Here is a 21,721-nt window from a genome sequence, read left to right on the forward strand (position 1 = left end):
CAAAGGAAACCAAATAAGCTTCAAACTAATTCTCTGTAGTCAGAGGTCCTGGCTATAACCAGCAACTCCTTGTCTTCAGTCATCAGGAAATATTTATATGAGTTCATTGTGCTCTCTGAGTGCTCTCTGAGATCTGCATGTCCTCATTAATCCTTCTGACTACTGGCTCATGAAACGTCTCTTGAGTCATGTAGAGCTACACTCTCTTTAATTCACTTAGTCCATATTTCAGCCATTTGTTATATCAAAAGTTAATATAGAATTGTACAGCTGCATCATCTGTGTGGGAGAAAAGAATTAGGGCAGGCTGTACGTTATACCTATCTTGACTAGCATCTTAGAATACCATGCAGTAACCTCCACAAGCTGTTATGTTTTAGTATGACAAGTTGTTTGCCTTGTTTTCACTTGCTTGTCTCCAAGCTTCCTTAAGCAACTCCGTTTGTGCATTTGTTCCATTCCTCCTTTATAGGTCTATTAATTAATTTGTACATGTTGCTAGTGTTAGTAATTTTGATTTTTCTTTTTAATATATTAGTCCTCAGTTTTTATATTGCATTTTAGAGAAGAGTGTGTTTTACTTCTTTGAATTGCATTGCTTTTATAGGAAATCTATTAGTAGCAGCTTAAAGGGAAATGCTTCCAGTAACTGGTACATTGTCTCTCCTTTAGAGATTAACCATTCCAAGCAGTTGTCCCAGAAGTTTTGCAGAACTGATGCACCAATGTTGGGATGCTGATTCAAAGGTAATTTAAATTGTATTTGATTTCTGCACCACCCCCACCCCCCGCCTTGTTTTGCGAAGTGTGTTAGTGTTTCTTTGGGGGACAAGTCCCTGCAACACCATTGCTGCATGCTAGTAGACACAGTTCTTCACAAAGATAGCTGAGGCTGTCGTCTTTTCATGTGTTTACATATCTATACCTAAATGTCTCTACTTCCTTTTTAATCAAGAATTATTATGCTACTAACTTACCTGACTTCTCAAGACAATGCCTGTAAATAGGGTGAAATGGCAAGCCATTTTGGAGCAAGTGAAAAATTATTCTTTTCTATTTTCTTTCAGTAGGTAATAGTTAATCTTTCTTGCATGTATGTGAGCATCATGTATGATGTATCCATTTCAAGGTCCAACTTTGATGCCTTCTTTGTGTTGAAAACATGTAAAGAATAAATTAATCCATAAAATGTGGGTGGCAACAGTAGCAACGCATTCTAAATTAATGTTAAACCTTTCCTAATCTTTTCTCTTAGGACTTTGAATGATGAGCTTTATAATGATTACACTGTAATAATAAAATAATAGAAGTACTAATATACCATTTAACCATAAAAACAGTAAAAATACAAGTTAAAGAGCCAAACCGTTCTCACTATTAATCTGCCCCTATGAGAATAAACTAAAAGGGAAATTAAAGACAGTGTTTACTCAGTAAAAGCTTTTGTAGATTATGGGAGTTACCTTCTTTAAATTGACTCTACTGCCATCCTGTTGTACATAAAACTGGCTGGAAAGAGCCTGTAGGCATACTCGCTTTGTTGCCAAGTGTTAGCATCCATTTCCTTTGCCTATGAAGGTCTTTGAGAGAGGGGAGGATAGGTAAGGAAAGGAAATGATGCTCTTTTTCTCGAGTCAAGGCACCAGCAAGAACTTTGTTCCTTTAAACCCAGAAGAAAGTTACTTAAAATTAATCCCACGGCGAATTATAGCGTTCAGGTGCTCTAAAACTAGAATTTACCACCAGAAAGTAGCCACAGAAGAGCAATATGAGAAAGGAGATTTCCCTTCTTTGTTTCTTTTTTTTAAGCAAGGAGTTGCTTTCCTATAGAGTGGATCTGGAAACTTGAGATCCATCATCAGCGTGTGGTTTCCACGTGAACACCCATTTAAATACCGTTCCCATAATATCTCCCTCTGTCCTCTCCACAGAAAGGAGGGGAGAAAAATGCTTTGAGTCTTTGATTCTACAAGTAGACTGTCTAAGTTCCAGGTCAGTAATTACTGACAGGTACTTTCCAGTGGTAACTAGATAGCTTTAATAACTACTCCCAAGCATCAGCATCGCTACGAAATGCCACGGACTAAGAATTATTGGAGCTTCTTTTCTGTCATTGCGGGACGTACTAGATTAGCTCGCTTGTGGGCTTGCCCCAGCCACATATATAAGTGCCCAGAAGGCTATTGCTGTTTTTGAAGTAGAGGGATGGATCTGCATGTTGTAAGAGGGATGCCCAGCCATCAGGCTGAGTTCTGTCTGCATGAGCAATTCACCTGGGTTTGGGCATTGCCAGAGATGTCTCTGATGTGTGCAGAGTGAATCTCATGTTAGACGGGTTTTTCTGACAGTCTGCTCTTTGCTACTTTTTTCATGCAGCTTCTCTTCTGTTAGGCAATTATAAATGCTTTGTTTGCGTGACTGAAATGGAGTAATCTCTGGTAACAGTTTGGGCATGTGACTGACAGTCACGTGTTGGAAAAGGATAGCTACTTACAGCTCTCAAAATGCCTTGATAAAAGGCTGTGTGGCCTGCATGAGCCAAAAGATGGAGCACACTCCTCTAAAATACAGCTCCGTGTAACGTTCCCTATTCGTCAGGATTAGCTTTAGAAAATCAGATAGTCAATGCATGAACAAGTTACTGAAGGTCAAGCAGGGGTGAGCTTGAGGATGTCAGCTGCTCAAAAGCAATTGCTAACGTGCATACTTTCAGCCTGCAGAAAGCATGAGGTATCTTTAGGTGGCTTAACCCTGAGAAAGAGGGATGTGCTTTTACTGGCCACAGAATACACTTGGAGAGCTGCTGCAGAGCAGCTGGTATGTCAGACACTGCTCACACTGTAACTTCCTCATGGGAATGGACAGAGTTACTGACTTGGCTTTGAATTCTTAAGACTTTCTTCATGTGTGTAGAAAAATGTCCATAGTGCATTGCTCCATATGGTATTTGTAATAGTAGTCTTTATACAGTTTAAACTGCGCTAGCTGGAACAAACAGTCCCTAGTGGGTTCAAAGCATTTTACTATAATGTTAATTACTAATTATTTTAAGTCAGTAATTATTAAAGAACAATCTCAGTGGTAAATAAGTATCTTAAATAACTACTTCCACATGTTAAAATCCCTACAAAACAAGCTGCTTTTGCTTGGGTACTAGATCATTGTACAAACAAGGTTGCTCACCACTGATGCCTTTGTTTACTGGGGATACTTGCTTTTGAAACACAGGTGAGTGGTTCTTTCTCATTTCATCTGTTCCTTCAGTTTATCCCCAATTTAACATCAAAGGTGTTTATAAATTACTGAATATTTTAATGGATATCAGAAACCTGGGAACAGAGAAGCAGCAAGAAAGGAAAGCCATATGGATTAAATATCCTGGTTTTATGCAGACCTATTTATTAAGAAATACTGAGTGGAAGGAAACCGAAAACATTAGCCAGAATTATTTCTAGAGGGGCATATATTTTAAAGATTTTTGTGTGAGACATCACAGATATAAAGGGAAACAATTTTCAAAGGCGACTCATGCCTTGATATTTTAAGAATCTCTTATAAGGAATGACTTGAGATGCCTGACTTTCTAGAAAGTGCTAAGCTGTCATCCACTAAAAATAAGCCTTTTTTAAAAAAAGCTTCTCAGCTTGGGCTGCCAGTTTCAACAATCACTTCTTGCCAGTTTTAACCAAGGTATCAGTCTGCACTTAGAGTGCATTTATTAAATCTGAAATTATCCTTGCCTAGGGGGAAGAAACCAGCAAAACCCACATGACAGTGTAGGCTTGTGTTCTCCTGTCGTCTTTGCCTCCAGGGAGGGCTGGTACCTGTGAATTTGGCAGCTACGAAGCTGGCATGGTAGCTGGTGGCTGTTCACAGAAATTGCCCAGCCAGAGATGTACAAGCTTTGTTAGTACTGTGTGACTGTGCATTTGTTCCAGCTCTAGTTGCACAACTCAACAGCTCCTTTGCCTGTAGTGTAGGACCCAAGGAGTGTGTGTGCCTGCTCCTCCCAAATCAGTCAGTCGGTACTTTCACCCGCCCTTTGTAAAAGCCCTGTTTTCTGTCACCATCCTCCACTCCAGTTTCTCCAGGCAGGCCTGATAGTAGTGTTGACTGTGCTCACTTGGTGTCAGCCCTGCCCTATGCTTCCCAGTATACCCCAAGAAAGAAGGATCAAGCAAAACTCATGGAAGTGGTTTGTAAAAGAATCCTAAATTAGTCATAAAATACTGTAATTAATGCAGCATGGGAATGTTTGCCCTTCACCTCTTCCTGAAAACAGAATTAATTTAGTAAAGGCACATTACGCGCCTGCCAGTCCCTCGGGCAGTACGTAGCAGCAGCAGGACCCTGGTGTATTGGTGGGTAGCCACAATCTCCCACCTGGCAGCTTCCTCACCGTTTGGGAAGCTCTTGGATCCCCTAAACAGTTCCCACTGACTGGGTTGGTAACAAGAGATGCAGCTGTAGCAAGAAGAGGGTGTGAGGGCTGTCGGAAGGTTCTCCTTCCCCACAACTGCATCGGAGTTGTCTGTCCCAGTTGATGCCAGTGGTGAATTTTGTGCTCTGTACCCCTGATGCAGCACACTCCTGGACTGCGGAGGTTTGCGCTCTTGCAGGGCGTGCTCAGGGTCTGCTCAGCTGCAGCAGGTCCAGCAGCATCGCGCATGTAGGGGCATGACTGCTGCCTCCCCCAGCCCCCCTTTAAATGCAGGGGGACTCCACTGGGTTTCCACGCTGGGATCAACAAGTGCAAGCGATGTGCTGCTGAGTAGGCGCCTGCTGCCGTGCTGCTCGACGCGCCCAGGTTCTGCTCCAAGGGCGCTGGGCCGGGGGGCCAAGCTGCATAAGCACGTGGTGGCTGGGGCGAGATCTGCATAGCTCATCCAACTGCCGGTTGCCTGAAATCACGGAGATGGACCAAACAATGATAGACAAACCCTCCAGTTACAGCCGAATAGTGCAGCGTTACAGTCTAAGAGAGCTTGTCTTTTTTTTTTGTTATGCATTTGACACTTTTTCATGCTGTTTGACATTTAAAACAAAGAAATTGTCTTTCTTTTATAATGTGGAAATCACTTGGATCTTCCTGGGAGAGACACCTCAGCATTGTTCATAATTGTTTTTGTGCTCCCAAATTAAAATGCACGTTTTAATTGCGGCATCTGTAATTTTTAGCAGAAATGGTATAATTACAGGCGCGATAGAGAGAGAATGTGCATCATCCCCTTATTATGTATCTACATTGTGTTTCAACCTTTTGTCTCAACCTTGTCTGGGGTCTGTCAAACAGACTAACAGAGTCGGCGCTCTTTCAAGAAACACATTTAACTGTGGCTTTTTCAGTTTTTGGTTATTCTACTTCAGAGCTTCCTTTTGGGACTAAGGGGAAAGTAGCAAACACAGGGGAATTTTAGCTGCTCTCTGTGACTAGCGAGCACAGTGGGTGCTGGATGGAGAGCCCAGGAACAGAAAGTTCAGTAAATGAGCCCAGGACAGAAAAGCACAGGCATCGCTGACATGAGCTCGGCTGCCAGGCAAGACATCCTCATGTAGCCTGTAGATCTTCACTTCTTCCCCGGCTGCTCCTGAGATAGCCAAGTGAGAGGTTTTTCTGGAAAGTCAGTCCTTCCCTGCAAGAAAGGAACTGCAGCCAGCAGCCCATTTTTGATGGGCAGCTGAATAGCTTGTTCACACATTAAAGAGTTTGGGTTACTCCTGTAAAAGGCCATCTGTCTAATTACCAGTTGCTAACGGGTCCAGCCTTCTCTTTTGGGCAGTATTTTCCTTTGAGGAAAACTTTGTTGTTTAGAATTAAGAATCTTGATGGTTATTGATGCCACTGATGTTATTTAATGCTCTTACTGAATACCAAAAGATTTTACTGGTGGATACAGGAGACTAAGCTAAGGCTTGAGTCCTGTTAGCTTATGTGACTCTTCCCAAACTAACCTTTTCTTCAGTGGGGATAACAAAAACAACACATTTACAAATTTACATTCCTCTTGTAGGATGGTGTGTTCAGAAAGCAGCGTCCCAGTTTCTGCTGCTTACAGTCTTTCAATTGAAAAATTCCCGCCAATAATTTTACTCAGTAGTAGTTGTATATGAATGCAAATGCTGTGTTTTGTTATTTTGTCTTCAGAAAAGGCCATCTTTCAAGCAGATCATTTCAATCCTGGAATCGATGTCAAATGACAGCAACCTTCCAGACCAGTGTAACTCATTCCTGCACAACAAGGCGGAGTGGAGGTAAGTTTCCTTCCTCCCAGGATGAAATGATGTGGTTTTCTTCTGGGATGGTGCGAGTCCATATTCTTGACAAAGACATCAGCCTCCGATGATGTATCGGTAGGAAATATCTGTGCTTGAGGTATTTTTAGAACGTAACTTACCTTGTTTTTCAGGAATGCCCAGAATGTTGTGAAACTTGCATTAGGAGCCAATGCATTTAGCTCTACCCTATATTTATTATTACACTGGTTTAGGTATCATGATATTTATGGTTTTGTGATTCACATCTTAAAACCAATTACACGTTTTCAGTCAGTGGCATGAGGGCAGAATAATTTGGGTGTATGTATGTTTGATGCAATTTTCATAGACAGTATATAGCCGTATGTTTATGTTAAAAAAAAAAGGGATAAAGGGCATAAAAGAATAAATTTTCAAATCATGCCTCCGTTTGTCTTCACTTGCATGGGTTCTGCCATTTGTTGTGCATTCTCTCCTGCGTGCTGACTGTGTGTCCACGCATCCAACATGCGCCCAGGCCAGCCCTGGTTTTGCGCAGTGCACCAGTACTGCTGGAGCGTATGATTGTACCGATTGCTGACTGTGATTTGTATTCCTGAGTGATTATAAATGGAGGTGAGATCTGAGAACATTTTATTACGTGACACGGTTTCACAGTAAAAGTTTCAGCCTATTTTCTGTCTGTGCCAAAACTGCAAAAAGCTGTCCCCGAGGCGGGTTTGTCAGTTGGGAAGCTCGCCGCTTCCCGGTGCATCCTTCTCTTCGGAAAGGAAAATCGAACACAGATCTGCGCGGGCAGAAGGCCTGCGCCGCTCGGCCCTGCCTCGGGCTATATTAAGCAGCGCTGGCCCCGCTCCAGCTCAGCCGGGAGCAGAAGCAGATTCCGCAGCCGGACACGAGGCCCGGATCGAACCCGGCGCCCGGCTTTCCCCCGCGGGCTTCCCGAGGACGCCGGGCCCGCCGTGCCGGCCGGGGAGCTGCCGGCGGGCCGCAGCCCGCTCACGCCGTGGGGCGGTGAAAGGCCCGTCCGGCGCCGGCACCGCTCCGGCCCGGCCTCGGCAGCGCGGCGCGGCGGCACCGGCGGCGGCAGCGCGCCACCTGCTGGCCGCAGCGCCCACCTGCGCCGGGGCGGTGCTGCGAGGCCCACCGCCCCCCCCATATTGGTGCCGGCTCTGGACGTCGTGCTGTGGCTTTGGTGGCAGGCGGGGGACGAGGAGGGGTGGAAGAAAAATATCCCTCGGTGAGGGGCTTCTTACATACCCCTGCAGAGTGAAAATATTTGTTTCAAAGATGAGCAAGTATGCAAATTCCTTTAGGAAAAACAAATAATTGGTTACATCTTGCCAATACAGCAGAATAAAAGCTGTGGTAGTTGGCATTTGGTAACATTAAACTTCTGTTCTTTTGCTAAACTGATTCCTGTCTTGGAATGTGACTCACAGAATCACAGAATAGTAGGGGTTGGAAGGGACCTCTGCGGGTCATCTAGTCCAACCCCCTGCCGAAGCAGGGTCACCTACAGCAGGCTGCACAGGACCTTGTCCAGGCGGGTCTTGAATATCTCCAGAGCAGGAGACTCCACAACCTCCCTGGGCAGCCTGTTCCAGTGCTCCGTCACCCTCAGAGGGAAGAAGTTCTTCCTCATGTTCAGACGGAACTTCCTCTGCCTCAGTTTGTGCCCATTGCCCCTTGTCCTGTCACTGGGCACCACTGAAAAGAGCTTGGCCCCATCCTCCTGACACCCACCCTTCAGATATTTATAAGCATTTATTAGGTCCCCTCGCAGCCTTCTCTTCTCCAGGCTGAACAAGCCCAGCTCCCTCAGCCTCTCCCCGTAGTAGAGATGCTCCAGTCCCCTCATCATCCTTGTAGCCCTCCGCTGGACTCTCTCCAGTAGCTCTTCATCTTTCTTGAACTGGGGAGCCCAGAATTGGACAGAGTACTACTCGGGTAGCTCAAGTATTTCTTGAAAATTTTATTCCAATGCACCTAAATTGTTCCTATGAGGAATAGCTAACAAGGTGTTAATGAAAAGCCACGTAGAAATAAAAAAGTTCTTTGGCACTATCAAGTCATGGAAAAACTTCTTACCGTGGAGACTTGTATTAAAGGTAAATTTGGCGGGTATTTTTGAAGAACAAATAACTTGCATGCAAGGAAATGTAAGAGAGAGAACACAAATTCATGAGGAGGCACGATTTGCCTGAAAGCAAAGGTGATTTCTGAATTCAGCTGAAATGAAAACACAGGGTGCAGAAAGAGTGCAAGTCGCGTGGGGACTTGCTCCTCAGCAGCTGGATGAGAGGGGTTCCCTTACCTGAGTTCTGGTGACGGCTGCCTTCCCTGGTGTGAAAGCCGAGTCTGTATGGAGACACTCGGGAAGGTTAAGCCGCATGAACAGAAAGTATGCAAAAAATATGCAAGGTAAAGTACGTGAAAGACTTGTATGCATAAAGAGATCCCAAGGGATAAATGAAAACAGACTAAGACCATTTCTGAGAACAGTTGTGCAGAAGTTTAATGTGTTTTTGAACTTGTGCATTGAAAAATCTTTGATTTTACTCATTGGCTTGTTTTTTTAATACTTCTTATCCCATAGTGGTTTGCAAAGAGATAGTTGAACCAGTAATAGGGAAAGAATGAGATGTGTTACCAAGATATATGGTATTTTAATGAAGCCTGGCTCTCAGAGCCCTGGAGAAGGATGGGCTTGGGAAGAGCGAAGGTTGCGTTTGTTCCTTTGAGGGACCTCCAAATTAGTGATCCAGATACTGCACTTGCGTGGGGATGCTGCACCTACCAAAGCAAGTAAAAGCTCAGATGAACTGGGTTACTTTTTTTCCCCACTCTTAAAAAAAAGACAAGGTGAGGTTCTCTTTGTATGCAGAAAATGCACCTGTAAGAGCGAGCAGCCATAGTCTTCAATGTCTCTGGCTGGCTGGCGTGAAACTGGAGAGTGGGCTGAGCTTCTGCGTGACTGACAGAGGCCATAAGATCAATGACATTTTGACCTATGTTTAATGTGGTCTTACTTGCAACATTTACTGGTCTTGATGTCTATATTAATAATACATTTTAATCTGCCTGTTCTAGCATTTCCTTAAACTAATTCAGTGTCTTATTTCCTAACTGTTCTACGCTTCAAATTTTTATTGTTCAATCAAATAGGGGCACTGTCTTACGACTAAGTTACACAGGTCTGCCTTATGTTTAAGTTCGTATTCTGTGATCTTTCTGGAGCTCTTTCTCAAGTCACTTTTATTACAGTAGGAAAAAATTACTATTGAAGTAATGATGTTCCAATTCGGTGAGAGATCACATTTGTCTGCATTTAGCCATATATACTAGCTGCATTTCTCCTGCCATCCTCTCCCCATGAGTGGCTGGTCTAATGATTAAAATAGTCTATTAGTGATACTTTTGTTAGTGTATCAGTAGCAATTCAAGACGTGTAAACAAATGCCAGTCATTGTTTTTAATCTGTGACTGTTTATCATTATAGTTTCTAATAATACATATGCGTTCTTCAATGTCACAGAATGAGACTATTCTAGAAAAGCCAGTAAGCTTAGACTGCAGAACTGCAGAAGCAAACAAATCCACATGCCCTACCACGTATAATGTTTCAAGCTGCTTCATTTATGAAGTAAGATTCATTAACTGGGCAATGTACGGTAGCCTTCTCTTTAATTACACGGTTTTATTATACAATGGAATTATTTTTCAGAATGGAACTGTTTTCACAGACTGACCTTTTATTATAAGAGACATTTCTGTCTAATGAAGAGAGGTAATTACAGCACAAAACAGACTTTTGACATACAGAAAGCTATTGTTACCAGGACTTTCCTAGTGCCGAATGCTATTTAAAAGAGAACATAATTTACATATTTTAGAAATTAGAGAGTGGTGTATAAGTAGCAGTGATGCTGAGAGACAAACTAAGAAAAGCAGCGCTTGCAACTATCCTGAAATTGCTGTGTAGTTCCCACAGTAGATTGCGTAGTGTATGTTGCACCTGACAGAAAGGGTTGATGATAGGGAAATGGATATTTGGAGAGGGGTCACTTTCTGACCTTCTGTCCCGTGCTTTTTAGTTTTGTTCCTCTGTTGTCTCTTTATGAGGATGTGTGACCACTTTCCACCCAGCACAGAGATCAGCCTTGACCTGTGCATGCCTAAATACGAGAGAGAATTTTGCTTGAAATCTGAAGTACAATAATTGTGAGGGGCATTTGCTCTGACCACCCCACTGAACAGCTCACTCAGCAGGACTGAAGTGTGATAAATGCCTTTGCCCTAGGTGGCTGATTTTTGCGGCAGAATTAAGCGTGGCGGTAGAGTTTGCAGTAGAGTTTGCTAGTTATTCCAGCTCTGAATCCTTTAGCTGCACTTCGTAAGCATTATTCTCTGACAGAGATGTCTTACTAAAATAAGAAATCTATAAGATTTGGAATATTTAAATTATTTCATTTACTTACATAGATTATTTGGGTATGCATTTTCCCCACACTGAGAGCCTGAACTCCTTTAGGTTGATACTGGAGAAGAGCCTAATCATACCCTGCTAGGACTGGAGATTTACAGGAAAGGAAACAACTTGGTTCAGGGTTGAAGTACATGCAATGCAACCAAATACAGACAATATCTGAAGCTTCTTAGAGTGCTGCCTTCACTTCCTGTGTTTCTTGTTTTTCACACCTTTGCATGTATGGGGAGAAGCAGAGAAAAGTAGACCAAATCCTTTTATTAACTGTTCCAAACTCGAGAAGCTTGTATTTGTAGCCATTTGCAGGGCTGGGTCATACCACAGTTTACGTTCTTGCTCTTACATCTTCGCCTAGAGAAACAGGAAGGTAAGTGGGAAAAACACCCAAGTGCTGCTTTTGTGCATTTTGAGTATAAGTCCAAACAATATTTGTAGCCAAGTTATAAACCCAAGCAAAGGAGCTTCTTAGACTGTCTGTATTGTGTTGCTAATGATTGTCCCATTACCAGTTCTTAATGCAGTTTCATTATGGATTAGACTATGTTTCATGATGTTGAGGGAAAAGATGGCATTTTAATTTTTAGCATATTGTTATTATATGGCATTTTACTCTTTTAAATGTTATTTTTCTTTAACTGAAGGTATTATGGTTATTCTCAAGTGTAAATATTGCAGTTTGTTCTTAAACCTCTGAAAGGCTTTGCATTTGGTAATTAAATGAACTGCTTGAGTTAGTATTGTACTTTTCTGCCTTTCACATTTAATTAACATTCAGGTGGGAATTATGAACAATTTATATCTGTCAGGAAAAGACAAGATGTAACAAATTGTCTCCGTGCAGATGTGAAATTGAGGCAACCTTAGAGAGACTAAAGAAACTGGAGCGTGATCTGAGCTTTAAAGAGCAGGAACTAAAGGAACGGGAGCGACGTTTGAGGATGTGGGAGCAGAAGTTAACCGAACAGTCCAATACTCCTGTAAGTAGACAATAATTCAACCTTTCATGTTACTTCAGAAAGTATTTGGAGCTTTGTCTACGTACATCTAATGACATACCAAGGAAATAGTGCCCCTGTTTTCTTTAGTTGTTCGTTTGCGCCAATTAAAGTCTGTTTTATTACATCACTGCAAATAACTATACAATTTTTTAAAGTTTTGTCTAATACATTAGATATCAGATATTGCTGATAGTTCATATTGTGCCATGGACACTTTAGTTTCCCATTGATTTAATTATAGTTCTCAGCTTTAAAAGTTGATTGCATTCAATAAATTCATTTTTCAACTAGAAAGTTGTTGACTTTAATGGATGTAGGATTTGGCCTTAAATGTAAGAACCATTTGTTTCTTGCAGAAGAAGCCTTGAAAAACCTATGTGGATTTTTTTTTTTTTTTTTTTTTTAATTCTGTTCTTAGAGAAGAAGCAAATTTCCATTCTGTGAAAAAGAGGGTCAAAATTTAAAGTGTTAAGTTAGGGCTTTGTTCATAATTATAGTTAACATACTTGTACTGGCCAGTTATTAGCTGTTAGGATCGCCACATTTGTATTAATAAATTGAAGAAAAAAACTCCTTTGTATTATCCTGAATTTCTTAATGTAATATGATGCTCTTGACTACTGATTGGCAGAGGGAGGACCACAGGGTTAGTGCATGGCTAGACATATTACAACAGAATTGTTAAGAAAAATACTGCGTTACCTGCTTGTTTTTAAAGCACTAGCCAAAACAAGTACCAAATTGAGGCTGCAGTAGCATATGATTTTTCTTATGCACAATTTTATCCTATTTTGTAACCTTGATTGCAGCCAGACCTATTTACATACAGCTTGTTTTTAAGGCATAGCTTATTGCTGTTGTTTGAATGAAGTTGCATTCATGTTCCAGCTGTGAACATGCAGTCATGAAATCACGAAGAATGAATGTTTTCCTATGTGCAGATACTGTATGTTCTCAGTAGATACCTGTATGCCTGCTTTAATGCTTGCAAACTTCCAGTAACTGAGCTGTGGCCATCATCTATCCTGAGCACAGCATGAGACACAGCCTTAATGAGCAAATCTTTTCATGAGCAAGGCCCTAGGGTTTTTTATGCTGTAGTTGCTTATGACTTCTACTTTTCCCTTAGAGCTGGCATTGCTGAAAGAATAAAGCATTGTGCTAAGGCCTATTGTGCTAAGCATGAACTATCTTTCTGCATAACATTAACACAACTCTCCCATTGCATTTAAATGTGATTTCTTCTAATAGAGAAATATAGGTTTGTTTTTTCCATAGATCTTGAGTGAACTGTTACACAGAACCCCTTTAAAAAGACCCCTTTTGTTGGTAAAAAAATGACAAACTGGCACAAATTGTCTTGTTCAAGCAGGATTGGTTTTTTCATAGCAAGTGAATTTCTACAAGGCATTGGCTACAAATACAACTATATTTTAGATTCATAGCTGGAAATCATTTGCAAAATATCCCTGGGCATTGTGTTTGCAAGCTATAATCCTTGGAGTCAAGTGTCTCCCTCCTTCCCTTGGTTCAGGGTATGCCCGCCCAGCAGTATCACACTGGAGGATTGCAACAGGGAGATGTGCTGCTACCTTGGCTGTAAAAACTGTAGTAAACATATGGCAGCCAGAGCTAATAACGCAGCTTAGGGTGCCTGCTAGGCTTGTACCTGGTTCTTAACCAGCGCTAGGCCTTGTTTTGTCTTGGCTGGTACTGTCATACCTGCTCTACGCTCTGCAGCCACTTCTTCGTTCTGCTCTGCAGCAAAGACCAGAGGCCAGCAGATAACTGTTAAAGTGGTGTGGAGGCGGAGAAATTCAAACCAAGTGAAAGGAGAACAGGGAAGCTGTCTCTGCCACTTGGTTCTCCAGTGTTTTAGGGTTGGTAGAAGCTTCATCCTGCCATCCTGCATGGTAGGTAGCTATGAGTGGCAGGCTGCTCCTACTCCAAAAAATAAAATACAGCTTTACACACATCAGCATGAGAGAAGGATGAGGCCAACCTTTAGAAACACTTCTGTGAAAGTAGTGTTTTTCCCTGCTCTTATTTTGACCCTGTTTCTGCTATGTCTTATACAGCAGACACCTTTTAGTCTGATCTCTGCAAATTCCCTTTGTGCACATCCCCAAAAGCCTCTTGCACAAGGGAATCTGGAGCCTTTTGGAGGAGTAAAATATATCCACAGCTGTAGTGAAAGGAGAGACTTCTGTTGAAAGACGACCTGACTTTAAGAAGGGAGTGTATGTAGCTAAGCTGAAGCTCATATTTAGAGGAAGACAGTGAGCAAGACATGAAATCCAGATATTCACCTATGGTGCCATGCACCTGCAGGTGGTCATTTAAGAAGAAAAGTGGCTTGTACAGAGATAGGGGAACCCAGCCATCTATAAAAGTCTCTTCATGATGGTTATCATATGCAATGCAGCACCAAAGGCAGGTCCTGTAGCAAAGAGCTCAGAAGTTCTCCCGATAACAAGATGGAAAAATATGAAGGGAGTAAGATGATTATAGCTCACAAAATGAGCCACAGTTATGGCCCATTCACAGCTTACCCACTGCCAGGCATTGCACAACGCTGACCCAGAAACGTGTTTTAGAGCAAAGCTGTTTTGCAGCTTTGTTGATTTTTATAGGGAACTCTTCCGCTATGTCAGGGAATGCTTTTCCATTGATCTAAAGTGACTAGAACTCCAGTAGCTGATGGAAGAACTACCTGGCACTGAATCATGTGTGCTGTGGCATCTTGTTTTTAGAATATTCCTTCTCTTTATCAGTAGGAACTTTTGGTGTCCTTGATCCAAGTAGCACTCTGGTGATGGTGTAACTGTTTTTTTCCTGTATAGCCAGTTATACAGAAGCTTAGCTGCAGGTTCTTTCATCACTTAGCCATAGGACATATGAAGAGTGTTTAGGGCACCCCATCTCCCCAACTTCTTAATTTTATTTTTGTTTCTTAAACCATGATCACTAACTTTTATTAACCACAATGCAAATAGAAAGCCTGTGCAAGTAGGGAAAACTCGGGAGGAAAAAAAGACAGATTCTGTCCTTTTTAATGATGAGTTCAGATGTTCACACATGGCTCCTTTGCTGTTGCTGTAGTAGGTAGTTTAATTTGGGATGAAACTTCTGAGTTTTTACTCCCTGTGGAGAACAGGCAAGCATGTCACAGAGGTTACTAGCCCAGCCACTCGGAAGAGGGATTAATCATTATGTAGCTGGAGAGGGCGTGTTGCATTTGTTGTTACAAACAGACTGGATCAGGAAAATGCCGTTATCTGTAGGTGAAGATTAAATCAGTAGATATTTAATAGGATTTACAACCAAATGGCAGATATCTATTGATATCACTTAAAAAAAAAAAAAAAAAAAGGCAACCAAGCTGAAGAAGCTTACCAGGCGACCAAACAGCCCCTCTTCCCCTGCCTGCTTCTCCCTGGGACAGCTTCCAGAAGCAAGGTGCTGGTGCGGGCTGGAGACCGGTTCCCATGTCTTTTGCATTGGTGAGAGGCTCTTTTCTGGTTGTGGCTGTGGCAGGGTGACCCCTTCCTCTCCTTCTGAGCACAAATAATACTGCTGCTGTTATTTCTGACATTTAGAGGGCTGCTACTTCTGCACCAAACTTTAGGAGCTTGTTTGGGTTCTCTGACCTTAACGTGATTTATTCTTCAATCCTGAAAAGTTCAGTTAAGCAACTCAGTCAGACTTGTGTTGTACCCGGATTGCCTTGGGAGCCAGTCCACCTGGCTGGGAAATGTCACATTCTGTTTTATGCTGTACAAACAAAGGATTGAAGAGTTTGAACCTTCTTTTGTGATGAAAGCTCTGCTACCTGTGGTTCTTGCCATGCAACTCAGTGATTTTGCACTTTCGTTTAAGAACAATGACCCCAGAATGAAGCTGTCTGGTTTAATGAATTCTTACTTGATCTCCGTGTTTAGATTCACTAATCGTTGTGCTTTCTGTTGATTGCCAACTAATCTGGTGGTGTCTTTTTCCTCAATTTTTAAATTGGTTCTAACTTTCACTTTTGCTCTGTCCTTTCCTCCTTTAAATAGTTTTTCTTACCTCTTGCTGCAAGAATGTCTGAGGAGTCTTACTTTGAATCTAAAACAGAGGAGTCAAACAGTGCAGAGATGTCATGTCAGATCACAGCAACAAGTAACGGGGAGGTAGCTGGCATGAACCAAAGTCTGAAGGCCTTGATGATGACGGGCTTTGGGGATATCTTCTCTCTGAACCAAGCAGGATCTGTCCTGCATTCTGGAATGCAGATAAACATGCAAGCCAAAAAGAATTCTTCTAAAACCACCTCTATGAGAAAGGGGAAGAAAATCAACATGGCTTTGGGTTTCAGTGAATTCGACTGGTCAGATGACGATGATGATGATGATGATTTTGATGACACAGATGATAGCAGCGAATGAAATCAGTTATAGAATTAACCTTGAAATCGGTTTTAGCGAAGCAAAACAATAAAGTTTCAGAACAAGAATCCTGTCAGTTTGGTCTGTTTAAATCCTGTAAAAGAAAAAAAAAAACAACGTTTTCCAGGCTGAGCATGTTTGTGTGTAGAAAGACATGTTGTTTTTGTTTAGATTGTACTGACTTATTTCTGCTTTGATGAAATTTGGAACTAAACTTTCCAGACTAATTGAGAATATGATTATTGTAAGAACTGTGATAATTCTTGATGCCTGATTACAGAAACTATGGCTTGATAAACTTAAGATCTGAAAACACTGGGGGAAACCTCAATGCCTTTAATGCCATTAATGTACTTCAGTTTTTTGTGTTTTTTGTCATTTCCCTTACCCTTTAATTGTGAATGGTATGAATATACTTGCACTTCCAGATTTGCTGTTCTCTACAATCCATTCTTTCTTACTGTTGCAGTGAAGGGGTTTGCTGTGTTTCTAATTTAAAGCCTTTTTCAAGGCGGCATTATGGGAAGTCACGTTTCTAGAAAGAGAGAAGCTTGGTTGAGGGGAAGAGAGGGGTTAGTTAAATACACAGTTTAAAAACTGAATAGAAGCAGAATCCAGATAATCCCTATTAGTAGATGATTTGTATAAATGTTCTTTTTTCCCCTCACGTGTGTGTTCATGTGTATATAATTCACTCTAGCAAAGCAAACTGCAATCAGACCTCTGCATCTATTATCAGATATTGTGATCTAGAAGCTAATTTTCAGTTATGTTGATGTAAATCCAGGAAGCCTCATTAACTTTGATGGACTTATTCTTGTACCTGAGAGAAAAATCGGTGTTAGTAAATTCTGATTCTGTTGCATCTCCTAAACTGTGTGTGCTACCCTGATGAATGGACAAAGAGAAGCTGCAATGACATTTCAGCTTAGGCCCTGCTACTGTGGCTTATGTGAAATTCTCCGTGACAGCGGTAACATGAGGAATATTTACTAATCTCTGCGTACATGTTTTTTGCAGCTAAACCACTTTTAAAGTCTTGCCACTACTGTTATGACTTACCGGAAAACTCATTGTGTAACAGTCTGCTGCAATAATTGCCTGCCAGGCACTTGTGTTGAGAGCAGCCAGTACGTTTCTCCTGATGACCCCTTTAGTGGTGATGCAGAAGGAGGGAGGGAAACTAGTGCAAACACAAATGCAGGTTAGAAAGGAAGATGTTGTAAAATATTTGCCCAAGGAAGAAGGGCAGCATTTCAAAAGAAAAACACTACTGTCTAGTTCAGCTGTAGTGGGAATAAACTATCAAAATTCCGTTTTCAATTACTGGAGGGGTTTCTTTTGTGAAAACTTCTGTTTTTGAGTGGCTGCTTTAATTATAGGCTTGCCTGTTACACAGCTCTAACCTACATATTATGGTGAGTGTTTTTGTAGATAGCTTAGAGAAAAATGGATACATTAGATAACAGCAGGCTTGAAATCATTACGTGTTTGCTCAACAAAAGAGAAAGTTCTTTGAAGGAGTTTTACTAGGGTGATGAGTGGGCACCTCTTCAGGTTGTGAGAGAGAATTGTTTATCTTTAAGCATCAGCACTGGTTTGATAACCTGCAAGCCAGCAAGTGCTGTGCTGCGAGCTAGCCTAGTCCACTCAGTTTGCACAGAATTAGACCCTCCAAGTTGCTTAATTTCTGTAGGATGTCATTCCACGTTCCGCCTTCTTCCTAACAGTTGCAAATCCATTGGCTTTAAGTTAATCCTCTTGTATCAGGAAGCTTTTCTCGTGACAGAATTGTCATTTAAATGATGTAATAAGTTTATGGAGTATCCCATGGAGAAACTTGCTCCTTCGGCACGGGTAGGGATGGTTTCTTAGGTCCATCAAAGCAACCTGATTTTAGGGAGAAAAAGGGACATTGAAGGACAAATAATTTAACACAAATAAGAGCAAATAGGCTGTTTCCAGCGCGGATTTATACTATTTTTGTAAGTCTACATCTGCTAACACCCACAGCAATGACACTGTTTTTGTAACTGCCACTTTGCACCCAGGAAATTGTGATCAATTTGTGTAATCTAATATGTGCAATTTAGATCTTAAGATGTGTGTCATTGTGCATAAATTACTGTACCACATAAGCAGTGTAGGGTTGTACAGCTTTAACTGAAAGTGAAATTTGGTTCGGTACATTTATTATTCAAAAAAAACAAAGAAATCTGTCCCTAGCATTGATGTTTTGCACTTTTTTAGCATCTGACAATCTCAGAGCACTTCATGCACATTTATATTTACATGCGTTTTAACTGAATTTGTAAATCCACTCCTTAATCTTTACAGAAGTAAAAATAGTCCTTAAGCAGTGTGACACAGGGTTTCATAGTTGCCAAATCACAAGGTTTAAGTCTGTCTTCAAGGTCTTTGTGCTTACCCAGGTGTGTAACTTACTTCAACAAAATGTCATCAGAATTTGGTAGCATGCTCATAGGAATTTCCACTACCTAATTAGTTCCAGTATTTTTTATGAAACAAAGATGGATTTTTTCCACCTTCCACTTTCTTTCCCCATATATTATTTGTCAAAGCAAATGTAAGCTATATGATGGAAAGAAATCAAACTCTTTTAAAACTCACCTGTCTGTTCCAAGTAACAGTGGTGGTCTCTGAATTACAGGGAAGGTGATAATGTACGACAGACTCTTCTGATGCAGTTCCCTTGAGATAGCCAATATCCTGAATATAACACTATGCTTATTAAAAAAATAACGGTATTGATTGCATTTTTACTTTCCTGTGAAGACTTTCATACCAGATGTCCCCAGTTTAAAAGCCAAAACTCGTATGTGAGAATCAAGCTGTGTTTTGTTTCTGCCTGTGATATGATTCTCACTAGATAAAAATTTTGAAAGTGGCTCTGGTGGGCAGATATGTTGGTTGGAGGAGGTCAGAGTGTTTCATCTTCCAGACCTGATTTTGCTCTGCAGTGCAGCCCACTCTGTCTTCTACCTGTACCGTCACCAGGGCATATAGATCTCCACAACAGTCCACAGCCACATAGTGTGTCAGCTTATGAAAGCATTGACCAAACCCAGAAGGTTTGCTCTGGCCTGTGAACAAAGCCACCAAAAGCTTTCCCATGCCTTGTACACCTCTTGGCTCCCTAGTCCCCACCAGGCCTTTTGGGATCCCAGTTTTCTTTACCTTCCATGAAGCACTGGAGGTATCTGCAGTAAATAATATTGCTGCATTTGACAGAGGGGAAAGGTGAAAACCAGGCCTGAACTTCTCATTTTTACCAGGCTGTTGTATTGCCAGCATTGACCTAGATGGGTAAATGGCCCGAGACAAGAATGGTGAGGGTCGGCTTTTGGCTTGTCTAAAGATGCAGCGCGAGCTGGGACCAAGAAAGGACATCCAGCTCCCAACTCCCTTTCCTTCAGCAGTGGGGCAGAAATGGAAGGGGCAATTAACAGAGGAAGACTTTTGATCTAGTCATTTTTGTGACAAGCACACCACTAATTCCTTGGAGTGGCAAGCGTCCCGAGGTACGGTGTGCAGGTGTGCCGCGTCTCCAGCCGGTTGTGTGCTGCCTGACGTGGAGCTTGTCCCCTCTGGATGGGAAGGGCTTCCAGGAGGTGAAGGTCCGGTGCAGCTCCTTCTCACCCAGTCATGTTCTTGACTTGTCATTTGTTTATCGTTCCAGTGGTTTCGTTAGATGTTGAGCCCCTTTCCTTCTGGGTTCTAGAGTGGTTACTCTGAGTTAAATACTTGATGCAGTGATGATTTCTATTGCTATCAGCAGTAGCAGTAAATCCGTAGAGTGCATATAGCTGTTAAGTATTCAGCGGCGTTACTGTGTGTCTTTAGTACTGTAGTTCCTTTTTCTGTAGTCAGGCAGCTTTTACAGGTTTTTAATAAGACCTCTAACTTGACAGAGGTTTTAACTACAGTCCTAGGTAGAGTGTTCAGGTAGAAAAATAAGTTCATTTAGTAATTTTCACAGCCTTTAAAATGCACTGGTTGGAATCTGGAGGAGAGACACATTTTCCTTTTCCCCCAGACTTCAACTTAGTGTACACTGTAAAATCTGCACAGATTTCTGATGTGTGAAGATTTAATTTTAAAACTGTAGAACCAACAACCTTCTTTAAACATTTTATATTGTGTGCTAAATATTCATATTCCTCTTAAAGTCAGATATAGTCCACTGCATTTCTTGCTTTTGCACTACTGAAGAAGTTTTGTACTGAATAGTAGGAGTCAATGGTACTTACACTTCAAGTGTGAACCGATGAAATTTGAATAGAAAATATTTTCACAGTGTTAGAAAACTTGATTTTCCCTTCTGAAAAAACAAAGCTGAGCGCAATGCCTGTGCCAAAACTCTTGTGCTGTAAACTGAATATATCATTTGTGTGGAACATGCGATGTTACACTTCTGTGTGGTAAAACCTTGCAGCGTCAGTTAATTCTCCTTATTGCACTTGACATATGATGTCTTGTTTTATTCACACGGTGGATTTGATTTTCCAGTGTAAAACCAAAGCAAAGAAACAAAAAGAAATCATGCAATGTATTCAGTTTCCTCAATCGGTGTCATAAACTTTCTTTTGATGTGAACTTTTTCCTTTGCTTCTCTTTGTTCCAAACTTCTATTTTGCAATAAACATTTTGACAGTAAATTTTATGCATCTGTGTCCCTGTGTGAAATGCTGGTGTTTCAAGAGGTTCCTTAATGTCTGCTCATTTAAGTCACGTTTTGTTTTACTCACTGTGTGACATTTCTCCTTTATTCTTCCATCTTAAAAAAAAAAAAAAAAAGAAATAATACAGAGCATACTCTGCCACTGGTTATATTTAAACATGGAAAAAGCTGAAAAAATCCATTGTGCAACTAAAAATGCAGTTTTGGACTTCTGCAGTGAAGGATTCAGTTGTACACATTACTGTGCCAGGCTGCTCCCGCCACGCCGGCCGGTTTGCCTGTAAGCGCCGACGAAAGGCATGGCCCGCTGCCTTCCTAAGGACGCTTGAGGTTGCAGCTTGCCCTCCCTTGTGCTCAGGTGTTGTCCCCAGCACTGCTTGTGCCCCACTGCGTCCCGCTGGGCTGTGGGTAGCTGTTAGCACAGGGAATGCCAACTCAACAGCAGGTGGGTTGAGAAGATCGGCTAGAAGTGTGGTGTCGTAGAGAGGAAAACTGAGGAAGGTCTCTTGCTCTGGCAGACACATCTTCCCTTCCGCTGCTTCCCCCTGATGCCTTTAGCTCAGTCCTCTCTGGGAAGCGGTGGGCAAAGGGTTGGGTCAGAGGGCCCGCTAGGTCCTCCTTGTAGAGGTGGCTTCAGCTGCTCTCGTGGGTGGTTTGTGCCCAGCAAGGTTTGACCAAGACATTGGTGGAGGAGGAGGAAGAGGGTCTGAAGAGTCCTCAAAGTGGGGTGGGCAGCAGAAGGCATGGATCTGGAGGCAGAAATCAAGGGGTGCCGGGCAGTCACAAGTCCTTCAATGGGAGTTTCACATGGAAGCTGCAAAAGGTGTTTACAGAGGTGGTTGAAAGTCAC

The 21,721-nt window shown here is 41.8% G+C and overlaps 1 protein-coding gene across 3 annotated transcripts in view; it reads left to right on the top strand.

The window, feature by feature from the left end:
- Window positions 1-21,721, top strand: part of MAP3K20 (mitogen-activated protein kinase kinase kinase 20) — a 96,451-nt gene that overhangs the window by 51,060 nt on the left and 23,670 nt on the right. For 2 of the 3 annotated variants that reach the window (XM_075431196.1, XM_075431195.1), the window contains exons 9-11: window positions 673-747; window positions 6,146-6,252; window positions 11,586-11,721. In XM_075431196.1, coding sequence (XP_075287311.1) covers window positions 673-747; window positions 6,146-6,252; window positions 11,586-11,721 — 318 coding nt within the window. Of the gene's footprint in view, window positions 1-672; window positions 748-6,145; window positions 6,253-11,585; window positions 11,722-15,800; window positions 20,854-21,721 lie in introns of those variants that run through there. The other variant, XM_075431197.1, reaches the window with a different exon arrangement.

This window comes from Opisthocomus hoazin, chromosome 9 (genome assembly GCF_030867145.1).
Source record: "Opisthocomus hoazin isolate bOpiHoa1 chromosome 9, bOpiHoa1.hap1, whole genome shotgun sequence".
Classification (NCBI taxonomy): Eukaryota; Metazoa; Chordata; class Aves; order Opisthocomiformes; family Opisthocomidae; genus Opisthocomus; species Opisthocomus hoazin.